This window comes from Pristiophorus japonicus, chromosome 1 (assembly GCF_044704955.1).
Source record: "Pristiophorus japonicus isolate sPriJap1 chromosome 1, sPriJap1.hap1, whole genome shotgun sequence".
Taxonomy (NCBI): domain Eukaryota; kingdom Metazoa; phylum Chordata; class Chondrichthyes; family Pristiophoridae; genus Pristiophorus; species Pristiophorus japonicus.
Window position 1 is genome coordinate 160080117 of NC_091977.1, and position 18045 is coordinate 160098161.

The window sequence follows — 18045 nt, forward strand, 5'->3', positions numbered from 1 at the left end:
TACCACTTAACCGCCCAGTCTGTAAGTTTTCTAATGTCTTCTTGTGTTGCATTCTTTCTCGGTGTTAGCTATACCCCACAATTTGGTATCATATGTAAAGTTTGATATTGAGTTATTTGTTTCTAAGACCAAATCATTCATATAAATTATGAATAACAGTGGTGCCAGCACCGATCCTTTTGGAACACTGCTTTCTACCTTCCTCCAAACTGAATAACTACTCTTTGCCCCTGCTCTCTTTGCTTTCTTTTTTTAAAAGCCAATTGCTCACCTTCAGCTCTTTGTCTGACTCCACATGCCTTAACTTCGTCATGAGCCTGCCACGTGGTACCTTATCAAAGGACTTGTGGATTTGTAGAATACTTCATTATTTCTTTTTGTATTACTTGATAATTTAACTTCATAGCTTCTCTTTGCTTTCCTCATTTTTTTGACAACTTTCCGAACCCCTTCTTATTCCCTTTTGTCATCTTCTCCTTTATTGTCTATGAAAAATGAAATACCTTACCAGCTGATTTGGGGTCTTCCATCCTCTGCCTAATCTGGGATGTCAGGCTCTGGATCAGGGCATAAACCTTATCACAGGTCTTAACAGGGTTTTTGATTAACTGCATTGACTTAATTATAGAACTGCTTTTAGTTGGAGCAAGCTGAAAAAGACAGAAAGTGTGAAAGAAAGAAAGCTATTATAGCCCACAATAAACCTCAAAACTCAATTTAAAAAAATACATAGATCAGTTAAATACATTTTAGTTTTTCTTTGGGAGGAAGGAAACAGAACAAAGGGGCAAAAGAGAACAAGAGAAAGTGCTAAGAGAGAGAGGGAGAGAAAATGTTAAAGAAATAAAGAGAGACCATCCATTCCTGATCACAAAGGAGTCATTCTAACACTGGAGGTAGTGCAGGGAACAATCATGATATTGACTCTTAGGCCAGAATTTTCTTTACCGGGCGGGTCTGGTGTGGGCAGTTGCCATGGCGAGTCATAAGCCCGTTGCTGGCTCCATCCCGCTGCATAGAAAGACTTTACATTAATAGGGCCTATTATGCCTAACCCTGCGCATTACTCGGTCCAATTAAATGGTGCAGGTCTGCTGACATCATTCATGATGTGTTTTCAGCTGGGATCTTTAAAGGGGCCGTGGCCACATTACAGTTGAAGGTTAATGTAACATAGTGCTGTTAGTGCACGAGAGCATTGGAGTGTTGCAAACACTTTGACAATGACCACATGGAGACCTAGGTTCTCCAATGACTCCCTTCATATGCTTTTGGAAGAGTCAGTGCACTCAGGGAGGTCCTCTTCCCTTGCAATGGGTGGAAGAGACCTCCCCAGGAGAGCAAAACAGCCTGGTTGGCGATTGCAGTAGAGGTCAACAGCAAGGATGTGGTCAGGAGCACCTGGGTGTAGTGCCTCAAACGTTTCAATGATCTCATTAGATCAAGAAAGGTGAGTACAAAGCCACTCAACTTCATTCTGCTGTGTCTCTCATCACATCCCCATCACTGCCATCCCAACCATGCTCCTGCACAACTTTACTGGCACCAGCATACCTTGCACGCCTACTCATTCCTCTCTCTCCATCTACATTATCACATCCCCATCTCACTAGCCACCCCTCACACTCATCCTAATGCAATCATAGCAACTAACAACGCACAACACATGGAGGCCACTTGGCTTTGGCACCCCACGCCATCATAGTTTCCCTCTAAAGATGTAACCTATCTATTCCTTACACTTATTCCATCATGCTCATTCAACCTTCTCTTCTTTCCTTCTTTGCAGGAAAAGAGAGCCCACAATAAGAGGGAGAGAAATGGAGGTGGCATGCCATCATTGGCGACCCTAAAAACAGTAGAGGAGACTGCCTTAGAAGTTTCGGAAGTCACTGAACAGCTGGAGATGCGAGACGGAGAGCGGGGAACATCTCAGCAACCTGGTGACAAAATTACACATCACACAGTTACATGACATACATCAGTCACTCTTATGGGAATTGATGTCAACAGCCAGTGAATAGTCATCATGTGCATCATGGTATCTGTACTCGTTCTGCATAGGGCATATCTAACTCTTTATTTCCCACAGCTCCATCAAGAGCTTCCCCGCCGCCCGACTGTCCAGAAGGAAGAGGAAGACGACTCCTCCGAGGAGACTCCAGCCTCTGAGGCTGCATCATCACCAGACATAAGCGCCCCCCAGCACCAGCGCAGATACACATACCCGACTGGGTGCCATGTGAGATATAGTGTTGTCACCTGGTGTCTCACCACTCACAAGTGAGCAAGAGCAGATAGTTGAGACAGGGACAGCAGTGGAGAGTCCTCACCGGAGGGCGCAGGTTGCTCTTAGCTCTGCTTAGCTGCGTGCAGATAGGCAAATAGGTTGCTATTTATGGAGAATAGTGGCAGAGGCTCATACACCACTTCTCTAGGAAAAATTTCAGCATAGATGTGGATCATTAAGGCCGCACTGATATGCAGCAAGGTGCTCTCCAGCTCCTTGGCAGCAGGAAAGTGAGCAGGCTGCCTCTACCTCTGCTGAAGCACCTCATAGAGGCACATTGAAGAGAAAGATGACACACAAGTAGATTCACAAGGGTAGCCACTTGGGTGTTTTATCCAATGTTTATGTAAAGTTTCCGTTAATGTGTTGTCAAACATAAAAATCCTTATTTTCCACACTTTTCCATCTTGGACACATGTGTACAGCTTTGGAAGTTGCTTAGTGAATTCCAGTGAATGGTGAGACATAATGGTATCTCTGGCAACGGTATTGAGTGTAAAAGAAATGGCTTGGTCATTGCAGGGATGCTTTATGATGTTGGTGTGGGGTGGTGCCAACCTGACGCATCATGTGGCAGCCATATGGGTGTGCAGCGTCAAGTTAAGTAAATCTTGTCATGATGAGCCCATCCCTGGCCTCCTGAGCAGCAATGCGCTCGGGTGCTGATGCCCTCTGTCCTGTGCAGTATCAGGTGATTGCAGAGAAGGTTGGTGATGGTGTTGTTGTTGCTGCTGGTGTTGGGGCTCATCATGGTTTGATTCTGAGGACCAAGGTGAGACAGTATAAATGGCACCCATGCTTATGGAATAGATGGCAGGTGAAGTAGAGATGACACAAACAATCTGTCAATGGTGAGAGAGAATGGTGACCAATAGCCCAAGACACTGTTAGAACTAATCAATGCAACCAATGGGAGCCTCTTTGGGGATCTTGATTGAAATTGATAAGCCAGTCACATCATCTAACAGTGTTTCAGAAATTGCCTTCATTAGCTGGCAATAATCTACACCAAGTTGCCTATGGAATGGCAGAGGCCAAAAGGGAATCTTTCTCCTTGGGGCAATGGTTGAAGTGATATGGGCCTACAAAGCTTCTCAACAGTGGGGAAGAAAATGAATGGAAGCCATATATGCATGAAGCAGCTTTTACACAGGACAGGAATGGGAAAGTCACATGGGCAACAATCCCAACATACATTTTTCTTGGTCACCAATTTTCTGTTTGAGTTACAGTTCCATGGGCATTTGCCATCCAGTACCTCACCAAGTTGCCATTATTCATGTGTGACCCTTGACAGTGAGAATCACTGAAACCAATCACATCTTTACTTAACTCCTCACATACACTTCTAGCAGGAGCTTTTAGATATGGATCAGAAGTGGGAATTTGGTCCAATTTTCCCCTTCCAAACACAGGGGACCCCAGGGCCAAACCGAGATGGAAATTCGATTCAGCCCAATTTCAGGCCTGAAATAGTCAGCATGCTTGGAGTATGCACTACAGCCCCAAGAGACATCTGAAATTAAGCACCAAGCCTCATCAGTATATTGCCCCCAAGCTGTGAACAGCAATTGAGCATCCAGAGGATTTTCAGGTACACTGTGGGGGAATGTGGGGGGAATGTGTGGTGGGGGGGTGCGACAACCATCTTCAGGACTGCTGTGGAGCTAGGAGGAGCAAGTTTGCTATTCCTGCCTCCAGGAAGGATTCAAGCAAGTACATATATTTTTTAAAACATACCTTTTTGGCAACTGCCTCCATCAGTCCTTTTGTAGACATGGTTATCCTGAATGCAGTAGACCCGGTGCCGGCTGCATTCAGACCCATCTAATTTCAAGAAAGGGGCCTCGAACAGACCTTAGCCCTGCAAAAAAAAGTGCCGAACGCCTGTTTCAGACTCGGGCTTTGGACATCGATACTGGAGCCTTTACCAATATGGATGATGGTACATTTCCAGTGTGGAATGTGCACGTACATGCTGCTTGCCACGTTCAACACTTAGGCACCCATTTTACAATTGTAGAATGAACACATTATCAACAAGTTTCGAGGCCATAGTATCTTCTGACTGCCAAATCCTCTGAAACCAGCTCCCTCACTGACGATCAAGTTGTTCTTTCCTGCTCTGTACAATTCAGCGACTTTGTGTAAAGCTGCATCATAAGATTTCAAGAGTACAGTTCCTGGAGTGCACTTTCTCCAGCAGAAAGGTACAAATACTTGGTCCTCTGCCACAGTGTGCCTAAGATCCAGACTGATGTATTGAAACATGATTAAAACTTATAGTTTATGATTTCTAGCATTACAATTAATTAGAAGTGCAGTACAAGAAAAGTAAAGATACAAATACCAACAATAATTTGGAGTAAACAACATGAGGAAGGAGTGGGAACATGAGAAAGAAGAGGGTAAATGAGAAAGAAGGATACCTAATTGCACGTCAGACTATCAAACTCCCTAATCCTAGCATTGCTTTAGGTAGAGTGCAGAATTACTGATTAATAGCAAGTTGATATAAAATTATCTGATCTGACTCAAATTGATTAAACTGAAAACATACACCTGCATCCACCAGAAAAATTATACTCCATAAACTATGGGAGAGGGCATCTGAAAGTGGTGCATTAACCCTCCTTTTCCTCTCTACAATCTTCAAGCATGGTCAACCACACCATCCTCCTTCAACACCTCTCCTCCACCATACAGGTCCATGGGACTGCCCTCACTTGGTTCCACATTTATTTATCTAAGCATAGCCTGAACATATGCAGCAAGGGCTGCTCTGCTCTTTCAGGAGCTCACCCACACGCCCCACCCGAAGCTCTGGAATTACTTCCCCAAATAAACTTTTCCACCTCTTCTCCTCCCTTTCCTTCTTTTAGGTCCTCCTATGTCACCTCTGATCCAGCTTACACTTCATCTCTATGAACAAGCATTCGGTCTCCCTTCCTGATATCTCCATCCTTAGTTTAGTGTCCATTTTTTTGATCATGCCTCTCTGAAGCACTTTGGGATTTTTTTTATATTAAAAGAACTGGCTAAATGCAAGTTGTTGTTTTGTTGGTCTGAAGATACTTTGCCACATTCATGGGAAACACACACACACACTTCAACTCCGAACTCAACTGAATATTGTTGTAGGAGGATGGTATCAATATGTCATCAGTGCTATTCTGATGACCAAAGGAAAAAATTTTTTTTTAATTAAGTTCTTAGCACATGACTAAATCACAAAATAGGCACACAATTGTGAGAATCAAAAGAAGCTATCAATCACCCACCTTTTCATAATCTTCAACGGTGAAATCTCGGTCTTTCTGTAGGATCTCGTGAAGCCGAGCTTTAACCCGCTGCTGGCAACTATTCAGGGAATCACTGTCATTGTCTAGCAAGCCATTCATGTTAGCACTTTTAACCATCTGTACAAGAATTGGGGTTAGCTCCCCTTCCAGAGCAAGTAATCCCTAGTTGCAAATAGTCAACACCAATTTTAGACATCATTATTTCACAGTAAAACAAATCCATTCCATTTGCTGTTTTTCATGCAGTGTACATTTTAAACCATTTGCTGTAGCACTTTGGAATATTTTGTTTCTATTATGAATAGAATTTACCATAATTAGCAGAACTATAGGTTACGTGAAATTTCCCTCCGTTTCTGATCACAGAGATGGTAGCATTTTGAGAACATGCAGCTCATGTTACTTTACTTTTGTTTTAAAGGACCATGCCAATCAACTTGAAATCTTTATTGATGAAATAACTGATCACTACTTTTGCCAGCATAGCAGATTATGGCTACATAATCAGTTCATTCAGATCTTATTGTACAAATGCTCATAACCAAAATATACAGCCTTTTGTAGATGCATTTACAGTCCAATGGTAGCATCAGTATAAAGCAGTTTCACTGCAATTATCAGTTAAGTCCAGAGTATCGGCCTGTCCTGACTTCAAAGCAGTCGAGTGAGACTCCTCGGAAGATGGAAGATGAAAGTGTTTCACTCTAAAGTTGCATCAGAAACTTAACTCCAGAATTATGACAAAACTTAGCAAAATGCAAAGCAAAACCATTTCACAATGAAGACACCATTGCAGCATAATTTAATCCGTAGAAACAACTGGATGCTGTGTATGGGGGGGGGGGGGCTGTTCGGGGAAAAAGGAAGAAACTATCATTTTTTTCAGATTGATGAGTAATAAATGGGCTGAATGGCCCGCTTGATCTGTATTCATTTTTGTAAAATCTTGTATAGTAGTGTATATGGATCTGAATAAAATGCCCAGTTTGAACATGACTGACATACCCATCAGATTAATTTAGTTGATGGGTTTTTGTGGTACAGGATAGTCGTAATATTAACACATCAGGGACCATAAACGCATTAAGAGGTATTTTAGGAAAAACACTGTTCTCAGAAATTTCTAGAGGACATCAGTTGAATCATAATAACTTGTAGTATATCCAATAATAAAACTTTAAATATATTGGTGTGTGAGGTATAAACACTTAATAAAATTCTTGGTATTTCAAACCTTAGCAAAGGCTGCTGCTGTCATCTGAACTCTCCCTTCATCTGAAGCATAAATCTTTAGATCATGCCGATATGTACTGTGCAATCGGAGCAAACCACAACCTGGAAATCCTGCATAATCTCCTGAAACAATATATAACATATGAAATGCAGAAAGCAAGGCTGGAAAAATCTAGAAGTATTAAGTATTGAACCCTTTCATAATATGACCAACAGGTATGACAGAAGAATTAAAAGTCTAACACAACTGACTATACACTATTTAGATCAGCAAGCACTATGGGTACTACGCTGTATGATAAGATTTCAGGGGGTCAAAACTGCCCTCAGCGGGAAATTGGGGAGGCCAATTCGAATTATCAGGAAATTTACTGCCTGGCGGGAGTCAGAGGGAAGAGACGAAAAATTCGACTCTTTAAACTCTGACACTGGCTCTCAGCGCTTTGGGGCGCTGTTTGAGGCAGTGTAGGGGCGGGTTTGCGTCGGGAATGAAAGGGTGATGACTTCACTTAAAGGGAAGGGACGCTGCGAGGGCAACGTGGAGCCCACTGGGCCACCAGGGAGGGGTTTAGCTGGGCCGTTGGCCCGGCAACCAAAGGGACTGCCCATTGGCAGCCTGACCGAACCAGCGGCCGCCATTGTTGGGCCGACTCCCGAGTCGGCCGACAATTAAAATAAAATGGTGACCTCAGCAGTGCACCCTCCCCTTTAAGGGCAGCCACACCGCCCAGCCCCTGACAGCTTCCCGCCACGCAAAGCTGTCGGGCACACCGACCGCTGGTGGCCGCCCTCCCGCAAGGCAATTTCCCTCGCGGGGTGGAAAAGAGGCCGCTGCTGAACGATAAGGGGTCGGCGCGCCGGGTGGGTCGGTGAGGGCTTAGTGACCGAAAGATAGTTTTTTTGATGGTGGAGTAAAGGGAGCAGAGCACAAACAGTAATCTGGTGTCAGAGGCCTGGAATGCAGATAAGGAGAAATGGCTAGAGAGGACTGCTCAGGTCGGATGACCATGGAATGGCTTGAAGGCAACGACGAGGGTGCTGAAGTTGATTTGCTGCTACACATGCAGCCAATAGAGCTCGGAATGCACAGGAGACAATGAGGCTGTGAAGTTTTGAATTAGCTGGAATTTGTGAGGGAAACCACTGGGAACAACAATGGAGAAGTCAATCCTTGAGGTGATGAAGGCAATTATTTAATACAGTAACAGGGCACTTAGAAAATAATAAGATTAGGGAGAGTCAACACGGATTTATGAAAGGGAAATAATGTTTGACAAATCTGAGGTTGTAACTAGCAGAATAGATAAAGGGGAACAAGTGGATGTGGTATATTTAGATTTTCAGAAGGCATTCGATAAGGTGCCACATAAAAGAGGTTTTTAAACAAAATTAGGGATCATGGGATTGTGGGTAATTTATTAGCATGGATTAGTTAACAGACAAAAAACAGAGAGTAGGAATAAACAGGTCATTATCGGGTTGGCAGGTTGTAACTAGTGGGGTACCACAAGGATCAGTGCTTGGGCCTCAACTATTCAAATATATATCAATGATTTGGTTGAGGGGACCAAATGTAATATATCCAAGTTTGCTGATGATACAAAGCTAGGTGGGAATGTAAGTTCCGAAGAGGATGCAAAGAGGCTTCAAGGGAATATAGACAGGCTAAGTGAGAGTGCAAGAACATGGCAAATGGAATATAATGTGGACAAATGTGAAGTTATCCACTTTAGTAGGTAAAATAAAAAAGCGAGTATTTTTTAAGTGGTGATTGGGAAATGTTGGTATGCAGAGGGACCTGGGTGTCCTTGTACACGAATCACTAAAAGTTAACATGCAGGTACAGCAAGCAATTTAGAAAGCAACTGGTATGCTGGCCTTTCGGCAGTCGGCGAGAGGCGGGAGCAGCGTGGTGAGGCCGATAAAAGGCCCAGCGGGTGTTCCATAGGCAGCGGCAGTCGGCGAGAGGCGGGAGCAGCGTGGTGAGGCCTATAAAAGGCCCAGCGGGTGTTCCACAGGCAGCGGCAGTCGGCGAGAGGCGGGAGCAGCGTGGTGAGGCCTATAAAAGGCGTGTTTGTGCATCTCCAGCCGGGAGAAAAAGCAGAAAAGAAGTAGAAAGGAATCAAAAGGTGACGTCACAGCCAAAGGGGTAAGTGATTGGCTGGTGATTGGTAAGTAGTTTTTCTTTATCTTTTTTATATCAGTAAGTAACCTGGTAACAGTGTTGTCACCAATTTAAGTGTATCTAAGGGTTAAGTCATGGCAGGAGAGCTCGGTCATGTGATATGCTCCTCCTGTACCATGTGGGAACTCAGGGATGCCTCCGGTGACCCTGACGACTACATGTGCGGGAAGTGTATCCGCCTCCAGCTCCTGACGGACCGCGTTGTGGAATTGGAGCTGAGGGTGGATTCACTCTGGAGCATCCACGATGCTGAGAATGACGTGAGTAGCACGTGTAGTGAGTTGGTCTTACCGCAGGAGAGGGGTCCACAGCCAGCTAGGGAATGGAAGATCAGCAGGAAGAGCAGTGCAAGGAAGGTAGTGCAGGGGTCCCCTGCGGTCATCCCCCTGCAAAACAGATACACTGCTTTGAGTACTGTTGAGGGGGATGACTCACCAGGGGAGGGCAGCAGCAGCCAAGTTCATGGCAACGTGGCTGGCTCTGTTGCACAGGAGGGCAGGAAAAAGAGTGGGAGAGCGATAGTGATAGGGGATTCAATTGTAAGGGGAATAGATAGGCGTTTCTGCGGCCGCAACCGAGACTCCAGGATGGTATGTTGCCTCCCTGGTGCAAGGGTCAAGGATGTCTCGGAGCGGGTGCAGGACATTCTAAAAAGGGAGGGAAAACAGCCAGTTGTCGTGGTGCACATTGGTACCAACGTCATAGGTAAAAAAAGGTATGAGGTCCTACGAGACGAATTTAAGGAGCTAGGAGCTAAATTAAAAAGTAGGACCTCAAAAGTAGTAATCTCGGGATTGCTACCAGTGCCACGTGCTAGTCAGAGTAGGAATCGCAGGATAGCGCAGATGAATACGTGGCTTGAGCAGTGGTGCAGAAGGGAGGGATTCAAATTCCTGGGGCATTGGAACCGGTTCTGGGGGAGGTGGGACCAGTACAAACCGGACGGTCTGCACCTGGGCAGGACCGGAACCAATGTCCTAGGGGGAATGTTTGCTAGTGCTGTTGGAGAGGATTTAAATTAATATGGCAGAGGGATGGGAACCAATGCAGGGAGACAGAGGGAAACAAAATGGAGACAGAAGCAAAGGACAGAAAGGAGATGAATAAAAGTGGAGGGCAGAGAAACCCATGGCAAAAAACAAAAAGGGCCAATGTACAGCAAAATTCTAAAGGGTCAAAGTGTAATATAGGAAATAGGTGCAGGAGTAGGCCACTCGGCCCTTCAAGCCTGCACCACCATTCAATAAGATCATAGCTGATCATTCACCTCAGTACCCATTTCCTGCTTTCTCTCCATACCCCTTGATCCCTTTAGCCGTAAGGGCCATATCTAATTCCCTCTTGAATATATCTAACGAACTGGCATCAACAACTCTCTGCGGTAGAGAATTCCACAGGTTCTGAACTGAATTAAATTCCCCAGCTGCCATGGCGGGATTTGAACTCACGTCTCCGAATCATTAGTTCACGCCTCGGGATTGCTAGTCCTGTACCCTACCCTTTTTAATAAAAAAGCAAGCCTGAAAGCTCGGTGCCTCAATGCGAGGAGTATTCGGAACCCAGGAGAGGGCTCTGAGCTAGTTAGAGTGGGTGAGAGCGCAGATGAACAGGACCCCAAGAAAGAATGCAAAAGGCAGGAGGCAACAGAGCAGAGTAGCACTGGGGTAAGTGTAAACCACAAGGTGATAGGAAGGGACAATATGTATGACGATAAAGGGGCTGCAGGAGGGGTCAAAACTAAAAATCATGGTTTAAAAGCTAGTATTAAAACACTCTACCTAAACGCACGCAGCATTCGCAATAAAGTGAATGAGTTGACGGCACAAATCATTACAAATGGGTATGATTTGGTGGCCATTACAGAAACGTGGTTGCAGGGTGGCAAAGACTGGGAATTAAACATACATGGGTATCTGACAATTCGGAAGGATAGACAAGAAGGGAAAGGAGGTGGGGTAGCTCTGTTAATAAAGGATGATATCAGGGCAGTTGTGAGAGATGATATTGGCTCTAATGAACAAAATGTTGAATCATTGTGGGTGGAGATTAGAGATAGTAAGGGGAAAAAGTAACTGGTGGGCGTAGTTTATAGGCCCCCAAATAATAACTTCACGGTGGGGCGGACAATAATATAGGCATGTGAAAAAGGAATGGCAGTAATCATGGGGGATTTTAATCTACATATCGATTGGTCAAATCAAATCGCACGGGGTAGCCTGGAGGAGAAATTCATAGAATGCATACGGGATTGTTTCTAAGAACAGTATGTTACAGAACCTACAAGGGAACAAGCTATCTTAGATCTGGTCCTGTGTAATGAGACAGGAACAATAAACGATCTCCTAGTAAAAGATCCTCTCGGAATGAGTGATCACAGTATGGTTGAATTTGTAATACAGATTGAGGATGAGGAAGTAGTGTCTCAAACTAGCGTACTATGCTTAAACAAAGGGGACTACAGTGGGATGAGGGCAGAGTTAGCTAAAGTAGACTGGAAACACAGACTAAACGGTGGCACAATTGAGGAACAGTGGAGGACTTTTAAGGAGCTCTTTCATAGTGCGCAACAAAAATATATTCCAGTGAAAAAGGGCGGTAAGAGAAGGGATAACCAGCTGTGGATAACCAAGGAAATAAAGGAGAGTATCAAATTAAAAACCAATGCGTATAAGGTGGCCAAGGTTAGTGGGAAACTAGAAGATTGGGAAAATTTTAAACGACAGCAAAGTATGACTAAGAAAGCAATAAAGAAAGGAAAGATAGATTACGAAAGTAAACTTGCGCAAAACATAAAAACAGATCGTAAAAGCTTTTACCTATATATAAAAAGGAAAAGAGTGACTAAAGTAAATGTTGGTCCTTTAGAAGATGAGAAGGGGGATTTATTAATGGGAAATGTGGAAATGGCTGAGATCTTAAAACAATTATTTTGCTTCGGTCTTCACAGTGGAAGGCACAAAAACCATGCCAAAAATTGCTGGTCACGGGAATGTGGGAAGGGAGGACCTTGAGACAATCACTATCAGTAAGGAGGTAGTGCTGGACAGGCTAATGGGACTCAAGGTAGACAAGTCCCCTGGCCCTGATGAAATGCATCCCAGGGTATTAAAAGAGATGGCAGAAGTTATAGCAGATGCATTGGTTATAATCTACCAAAATTCTCTGGACTCTGGGTAGGTACCAGTGGAAAGCAGCTAATGTAACGCCTCTGTTTAAAAAAGGGGGCAGACAAAAGGCAGGTAACTATAGGCCGGTTAGTTTAACATCTGTAGTGGGGAAAATGCTTGAAGCTATCATTAAGAAAGAAATAGCGGGACATCTAGATAAGAATAGTGCAATCAAGCAGACGCAACATGGATTCATGAAGGGGAAATCATGGTTAACTAATTTACTGGAATTCTTTGAAGATATAACGAGCATGGTGGATAGAGGTGTACCGATGGATGTGGTGTATTTAGATTTCCAAAAGGCATTCGATAAGGTGCCACACAAAAGGTTACTGCAGAAGATAAAGGTACGCGGAGTCAGCGGAAATGTATTAGCATGGATAGAGAATTGGCTGGCTAACAGAAAGCAGTGAGTTGGGATAAATGGGTCCTTTTCAGGTTGGAAATCGGTGGTTAGTGGTGTGCCATAGGGATCGGTGCTGGGACCACAACTGTTTACAATATACATAGATGACCTGGAGGAGGGGACAGAGTGTAGTGTAACAAAATTTGCAGATGACACAAAGATTAGTGGGGAAGCGGGTTGTGTAGAGGACACAGAGAGGCTGCAAAGAGATTTAGATAGGTTAAGCGAATGGGCTAAGGTTTGACAGATGGAATACAATGTAGGAAAGTGTGAGGTCATCCACCTTGGAAAAAAAAAACAGTAACAGGGATTATTATTTGAATGGGGAGAAATTACAACATGCTGCGGTGCAGAGGGACCTGGGGGTCCTTGTGCATGAATCCCAAAAAGTTAGTTTGCCGGTACAGCAGGTAATCAGGAAGGCGAATGGAATGTTGGCCTTCATTGCGAGAGGGATGGAGTACAAAAGCAGGGAGGTCCTGCTGCAACTGTACAGGGTATTGGTGAGGCCGCACCTGGAGTACTGCGTGCAGTTTTGGTCACCTTACTTAAGGAAGGATATACTAGCTTTGAAGGGGGTACAGAGACGATTCACTAGGCTGATTCCGGAGATGAAGGGGTTACCTTATGATGATAGATTGAGTAGACTGGGTCTTTACTCGTTGGAGTTCAGAAGGATGAAGGGTGATCTTATAGAAACATTTAAAATAATGAAAGGGATAGACAAGATAGAGGCAGAGAGGTTGTTTCCACTGGTCGGGGAGACTAGAACTAGGGGGCACAGCCTCAAAATACGGGGGAGCCAATTTAAAACCGAGTTGAGAAGGAATTTCTTCTCCCAGAGGGTTGTGAATCCGTGGACTTCTCTGCCTAGGGAAGCAGTTGAGGCTAGCTCATTGAATGTATTCAAATCAGATTGCTAAATTTTTAACCAATAAGGGAATTAAGGGGTATGGGGAGCGGGCGGGTAAGTGGAGCTGAGTCCACGGCCAGATCAGCCATGATCTTTTTGAATGGCGGAGCAGGCTCGAGGGGCTAGATGACCTACTCCTGTTCCTAATTCTTATGTTCTTTATTACTAGAGGATTTGAGTGCAAGTGTAGAGATGTCATGCAATTATATATATGGCCCTGGTGAGACCACACCTGGAGTATTGTGTACAGTTTTGGTCTCCTTACCTAAGGAAGGATATAACTTGCCATAGAGGGAGTGCAAGGAAGGTTCACCAAACTGATTCCTGGGATGGGGGTATTGTCCTATGAGGAGAGATTGAGTGGACCAGGTTTATATTTTCTAGAGTTCAGAAGAATGAGAGGTGATCTGATTGAAACATACAAAATCTTTACAGGGCTTGACAGGGTAGATGCAGGGAGGACGTTTCCCCTGGCTGGGGAGTCTAGAACCAGGGGTCACATCTCAGAATAAGGGGTCCGTCTATTTAGGACTGAGATGAGGAGAAATTTCTTCACTCAGAGGGTGGTGACGCTTTGGAATTCTTTACCCGAGAAGGCAGTGGATGCCCAGTCATTGAGTATATTCAAAACAGAGATCAATAGATTTTTGGATATTAAGGGAATCAAGGGATATGGGAATAGTGCAGGAAAGTGGAATTGAGGTAGAAAATCAGCCATGATTTTATTGAGTGGCGGAGCAAGCTCAAGGGCCAAATGGCCTACTCCTGCTCCTATTTCTTATTTAGCATTTCATCAGCAGTGGCGAGGAATGGATGCATGTAAGCAAACAACAGTCCAGTCTTGCTTCGTCTCAAGTCACCTCCTTTTTCGAAGACATTTTAGATATGCCAATATATTAAATGGGACTCAGCCACATGTGGAAAAGAATCTGCATCTTGATGCCTAGATTAGAATACAGGAATATTCTCTGGAACTGTGTATATTTCTGTGAAGGTTATCTTGCCTGGCTAGTCCCCTGGGAAGTCATTACACATTAATTGCATCATACTGTGTCTTGGAAATAATGGGTGCATGTGAAGGTGCATAATGGCCAGGAAGGATTGTTCCTGGGACCAAGCAATTTGTAAGTCAGGCGTGAGAAGAAATCCAAATACTAGAATTCAGCAGTTCACATTCTACCTGCCTGAAAGATAAAATTGATTTAAAAACCTGCTTTGCATATCTAGTGAGAAAATAAACCACTTGCATCTATATAGCACTCAATCACGCCTCAAGATATCCCAAAATGATTTGCAACCAATAAATTACTGTTGTTATGTCAGTTAACACTTTCAATTGGGCTGTCAAAACCCTGCTGGTATTTGTAAGCATTACTGGCTTTCATGATTTTGCAGTTCTCCTGCTTCATCCACACCGTGGTGTTGTGCAATGTACAGAGTGAAAAGATACCCACATTACATTCAAACTTCGAAAAAGACTCTAGGATAAGGACAATTGTTAATCCCCATTCACAATATGCATGGATCTGTCTATCAAAACTGCACTTTGCTGTGAACATGAACAAGGAGAGTTGGGAAGACAATCTGAATTGTGATATTGGTTTTTTGAAAAGGGAATGAGAATACTTGTTTTGAAAGTCAAGTAGTTATTAGTGGTAAATCTGTTAGGAAACAAATGTTGTTCTTATTGTTTTACCTTGTCCTCCTGGATACATGCACCTGAAAGCACGACCGAGCTCTTCAGCTTGGACCCTGCCTGCTGGAGTCAGTTCTCCGCCCCACTTTAATACCAGCAGTAGTGAAGGCTCCTCCTTCTTGTTGTCTGTTAGCAGTAGGTAATTTAGAATTATTAGGAGCATGAAAGAACTTGCATTTATGTAGCACCTTTTACAACCTCAGGCCATCCCAAAGTGCTTTACATTTAATGAATTACTTTTGAAGTGTAGTCAATTTGCACACACCAAAGTCCCATAAACAGCAATGAGATAATGTGTTTTTAGTGATGTTGGTTGATGGATAAATATTGGCCAAGACACCTGGGTGAACTCCCTGCTCTTCTCCGAATAGAACCATGGGATCTTGGGCCAAACTTTGGCCATGACTTGCATCAATTTTTTTGGAGTAAGTAGTTTTTTCTGGTGTAAGTTAAAAAATGCCATTTTCCTCCCAAAATTTGTTCCAGAGTAAGTCAATTAGGTACGATTTTTTTAGGTCTGTTTTTTTTCCTAAAAGGGGGCGTTCCCAGACACTTACGCCAGTTTTGACCATTTATGCCACTTTGGGCAGCAAAAACTTACTCCAAATCGACTTAGGTCAGCGTATGTGGCCAGCTCTGAAACGCCTTGCGGGCAGTGAAGAAAAAGCAGCGCACATTCAACAGACATTAGGGCAGGGATAGGGGAGGGAAGGGAACTGGATAGGACCGCAACAACCAACAACCCCCCCCACAATACACACTCTCCCCCACCCCCGCCCCACCCCAATACACTCTTTCTCCTCCCCACCTCCCCAATACACTCTTTCTCCCCCCCACCCCCCCCCAATACACTCTTTCTCCCCCCACCCCCCCCCCCAATACACTCTTTCTCCCCCCACCCCCCCCCAATACACTCTTTCTCCCCCCACCCCCCCCCAATACACTCTTTCTCCCCCCACCCCCCCCATACACTCTTTCTCCCCCCCACCCCCCAATACACTCTTTCTCCCCCCCACCCCCCAATACACTCTTTCACCCCCCCACAATACACTCTTTCACCCCCCCACCCCCCCCAATACACTCTTTCACCCCTCCCCCATCCCCCAATACGCTCTTTCACCCCCACCCCCCCAATACACTCTTTCACTCCCCACCCCCCCAATACACTCTTTCACTCCCCACCCCCGCCCAATACACTCTTTCAACCCCCCCACCCCCCCAATACACTCTTTCTCCCCCCCACCCCCCCAATACACTCTTTCTCCCCCCCACCCCCCCAATACACTCTTTCTCCCCCCCACCCCCCAATACACTCTTTCTCCCCCCCACCCCCCCAATACACTCTTTCTCCCCCCCACCCCCCCAATACACTCTTTCTCCCCCCCACCCCCCCAATACACTCTTTCTCCTCCCCACCCCCCCAATACACTCTTTCTCCTCCCCACCCCCCCAATACACTCTTTCTCCCCCCCACCCCCCAATACACTCTTTCTCCCCCCCACCCCCCAATACACTCTTTCTCCCCCCCACCCCCCCAATTCACTCTTTCTCCCCCCCCACCCCCCCAATACACTCTTTCTCCCCCCCACCCCCCAATACACTCTTTCTCCCCCCACCCCCCAATACACTCTTTCTCCCCCCCACCCCCCAATACACTCTTTCACCCCCCCACAATACACTCTTTCACCCCCCACCCCCCCCAATACACTCTTTCACCCCTCCCCCACCCCCCAATACACTCTTTCACCCCCCACCCCCCAATACACTCTTTCACTCCCCACCCCCGCAATACACTCTTTCTCCCCCCCACCCCCCCAATACACTCTTTCTCCCCCCCACCCCCCCAATACACTCTTTCTCCCCCCACCCCCCCAATACACTCTTTCTCCCCCCCACCCCCCAGTACACTCTTTCTCCTCCCCACCCCCCCATACACTCTTTCTCCCCCCCACCCCCCCAATACACTCTTTCTCCCCCCCACCCCCCAATACACTCTTTCTCCCCCCCACCCCCCCAGTACACTCTTTCTCCCCCCGCCCCCCCAATACACTCTTTCTCCCCCCCACCCCCCCAATACACTCTTTCTCCTCCCCACCCCCCCAGTACACTCTTTCTCCACCCACCCCCCCAATACACTCTTTCTCCCTCCCACCCCCCTAATACACTCTTTCTCCCCCCCCACTCCCCCAATACACTCTTTCTCCCCCTCACCCCCCACTCCCCCAATACACTCTTTCTCGCCCCCACCCCCCACCCCCCAATACACTCTTTCTCCCCCCCACCCCCCCAATACACTCTTTCTCCCCCCCACCCCCCCAATACACTCTTTCTCTCCCCCACCCCCCCAATACACTCTTTCTCCCCCCCACCCCCCCAATACACTCTTTCTCCCCCCACCCCCCCAATTCACTCTTTCTCCCCCCCACCCCCCCAATACACTCTTTCTCCCCCCCACCCCCCCAATACACTCTTTCTCCCCCCCACCCCCCCAATACACTCTTTTCCCCCCACCCCCCCAATACACTCTTTCTCCCCCCCCCACCCCCCCAATACACTCTTTCTCCCCACACCCCCCACCCCCCCAATACACTCTTTCTCCCCCCCACCCCCCCAATACACTCTTTCTCCCCCCACCCCCCCAATACACTCTTTCTCCCCCCCACCCCCCCAATACACTCTTTCTCCCCCCCCACCCCCCACCCCTCAATACATTCTTTCTCCCCCCCACCCCCCCAATACACTCTTTCTCCCCCCCACCCCCCCAATACACTCTTTCTCCCCCCCACCCCCCCAATACACTCTTTCTCCCCCCCACCCCCCAATACACTCTTTCTCCCCCCCACCCCCACCCCC

The 18045-nt window shown here is 46.0% G+C and overlaps 1 protein-coding gene across 10 annotated transcripts in view; it reads right to left on the minus strand.

The window, feature by feature from the left end:
• The window catches only part of ppip5k2 (diphosphoinositol pentakisphosphate kinase 2), a 247870-nt gene that overhangs the window by 138857 nt on the left and 90968 nt on the right, over positions 1-18045 (minus strand). For all 10 annotated transcript variants that reach the window (XM_070884183.1, XM_070884175.1, XM_070884197.1 and 7 more), the window contains 4 exons: positions 15193-15318; positions 6827-6948; positions 5572-5754; positions 509-650 (listed from right to left, as the gene is read on the minus strand). In XM_070884183.1, the coding sequence (XP_070740284.1) occupies positions 509-650; positions 5572-5754; positions 6827-6948; positions 15193-15318 (573 nt within the window). The remainder of the gene's footprint in view (positions 1-508; positions 651-5571; positions 5755-6826; positions 6949-15192; positions 15319-18045) is intronic.